The following is a 2,382-nucleotide window of genomic DNA, read 5'->3' on the forward strand; positions in this document are numbered from 1 at the left end:
GCCATGATTTTTGTGTCCTATTCAACGCCCCAGAAACACCAATGTTGCCTGCTGAGCAGTTGATTGAGCATGATCATAAGACATCAGCGCATTGAACCATTGATAACTTTCGATCCTTACATTTAGTCAAAAAGTAGTCTTCAGCAAAGTTGAAGCTGGAAAAATTTCCTACAAGTACAGTTGAAGGCTTTTGAAGCAAACCGATATGGTGAATTATTAGATAGACATGAACAAAAATCTTGGTTTTACCATAGTAATTCCCATATAAACTTCAAATGGTTTGTGCCATCTCAGTTTCTCACCAAATGGGTTCAAATTTTGAGAGGTTAGTCAGGATCCGATTTGGAATCGTTTAAGTATTGTGGAGCGAAAATTTCAAATGTTGCATCACTCTAGTGTACAACTAACTTACTTTTGGGTAGAAATCCAGTGGAAAATTCCATACGAATTGCATGCAAGTATGAGTGAAAATAACTTACTGTTGGGGACTTTTTTCTTACCGTGTGGTGTGCTCCTGAATATAATCTAAAATGAACGAACGGATTTTCGTTCCGGCATCCAGCACTGCATTCGTTGTCCTATCCCTCAAGTGCTGCGTCATTCATGGACGCTCTTAAAACGTCAAAGCAAGCATCAACAAAACAGCCCCGACAATTTTGTTTGTCATTCCGTTTTTACGTAGCGAGTGATTCCGGTTAATTTCATCAAAACTATTTCGTTTTACCCGAAAAAATGGAAACTTTGATCGGAATTCGTGGTCCAGACTTTGTCATGCTGGCCGCGGACTGCACACATGCCCATTCGATTATGGTTCTGAAAGATGGTAAGCATAAACGGGTTGGGATATACTGTTTGTCGTCTATCATAACCTTAAAGGATCCAGAAGAGGAAAAATGCCATGTAATTTCGACTATTTACAGATGAAAATAAAATCTACAAGATTTCCGATAATCTGATGATGGCAACGATTGGAGAGGCAGGTGATCGGGTGCAATTTACGGAATACATCAGCAAAAACATTCTGCTATACAAAATGCGTAACGGATACGAGTTGGGACCGAAATCGGCTGCCCATTTCACTCGGAAGAATTTGGCTGATTATCTGCGATCTCGTACTCCGTACCAAGTGAATGTACTGGTGGGAGGGTAAGTATTACGCGATGGGTCGCTTTCGTCTTGGAATTGCCGTGAACTTTTTTTTCTTGCATTTTAGCTATGACGAGGCGGACGGTGCTCAGTTGCACTACATCGACTATCTGGCCAACTCACTGCCAGTAAAGTACGCAGCCCACGGTTATGGTGGCTTGTTTGTGGCCAGTATTCTGGATCGATATCATCATACCAAGATCACCCAGGCCGAGGCGTACGAAATAATGAAGAAAGGCGTTACCGAAATTCAGAAGCGACTGATTATTAACTTACCCAACTTCAAAGTATCCGTTATCGACAAGGATGGCATCAAGGAAATGAAGGACATAACAGCCGATAGCTTGAAGGCAGAGCCTGTTGCGGCTTGAATGGTGCAGGGTGGTATGGTAAGTTGTTCGGAACCGGAATAGGGTGGAACAATAAATTTCGATTTACATTTGTACTCTGGAAGCAGGTGTTAGTTTTGCAAGTCGATGCAGCATAGATATCCGAAAAGAACCTTGAAAAATGTAATCCTGTGGTAAATGGCTTAAATAAAACAGCAAAAAAGGGTTATCTTCCATTTAATTCCACTTAAATAATTTTGGTATCTATTATTTACGTATTTCGATGTGCAGACTTCAGACTCGAAATAGGGGACAATGGATGTAATTTCGGCCTATATGCCCCTAATTTGGGCCCATACATAAATTCAGCAATCGACTAAATTTTTAAAAGCGACCCAAAATATCCTTTAGTACCAGCTGAACGTTCAGTAAAACTTTGAACTTCATTTTATAGGCTATTGAATTTGAAAATAATTTCAAAACATGTTTAACCTTGTTTAAATGAGCAAATCTTGTCATTTTAGTGGAGATTTCGTTTCAAAGTAGCTGAAAAGCAACTGAATTTAATTGCATAAATTTTACCGAACAGTTCAGGTTTCGGTTAAAATTGCCGAAGCCGGCGATAATTTCTAAGGCTGTGTTCCATTTGGTGAATTTTCACTTAAATTGGACAGATGGAAAATTTTCAAATAAACCTGCTATTCCAGCAGACTTATTTTTGGCAGACAAGGAATCAACTTTGACAGATGCTTTCTCGAAAATCGGCCGATCAACAACAGAGGGATTTTCGAACATCTTAATTTGATTCTATAACATTCCCCAGAATGTACCATTCCCCAGAAAAGATGATGACTAGTAATTTATCACTTTTTTTTTTGGTCATTTGATATTATATATCAGTTTTATA

The 2,382-nt window shown here is 39.1% G+C and overlaps 1 protein-coding gene across 1 annotated transcript; it reads left to right on the forward strand.

Moving 5' to 3' along the window:
* The first annotated feature begins 685 nt into the window (after positions 1 to 685).
* On the forward strand, positions 686 to 1,587 carry LOC135703892 (proteasome subunit beta type-2-like). Its single transcript, XM_065225257.1, has 3 exons — positions 686 to 823; positions 921 to 1,146; positions 1,214 to 1,587. Exons 1-3 carry the CDS (start codon positions 733 to 735, stop codon positions 1,515 to 1,517), a joined length of 621 nt encoding a protein of 206 aa, XP_065081329.1. The 5' UTR covers positions 686 to 732; the 3' UTR covers positions 1,518 to 1,587.
* The last annotated feature ends 795 nt before the right edge of the window (positions 1,588 to 2,382 follow it).

This window comes from Ochlerotatus camptorhynchus, unplaced genomic scaffold, assembly GCF_037179485.1.
Source record: "Ochlerotatus camptorhynchus isolate MF236.1 unplaced genomic scaffold, CSIRO-AGI_Acam_v1.1 ptg000222l, whole genome shotgun sequence".
NCBI classification, from domain to species: Eukaryota; Metazoa; Arthropoda; class Insecta; order Diptera; family Culicidae; genus Ochlerotatus; species Ochlerotatus camptorhynchus.

Excerpts from the sequence above, each read along its gene's own strand:
- LOC135703892 (XM_065225257.1), top strand. The coding sequence starts at position 733 with ATGGAAACTTTGATCGGAATTCGTGGTCCAGACTTTGTCATGCTGGCC. Across the intron at positions 824-920 it reads GATTATGGTTCTGAAAGATG|ATGAAAATAAAATCTACAAG; the intron begins GTAAGCATAAAC and ends GACTATTTACAG. Across the intron at positions 1,147-1,213 it reads GTGAATGTACTGGTGGGAGG|CTATGACGAGGCGGACGGTG; the intron begins GTAAGTATTACG and ends CTTGCATTTTAG.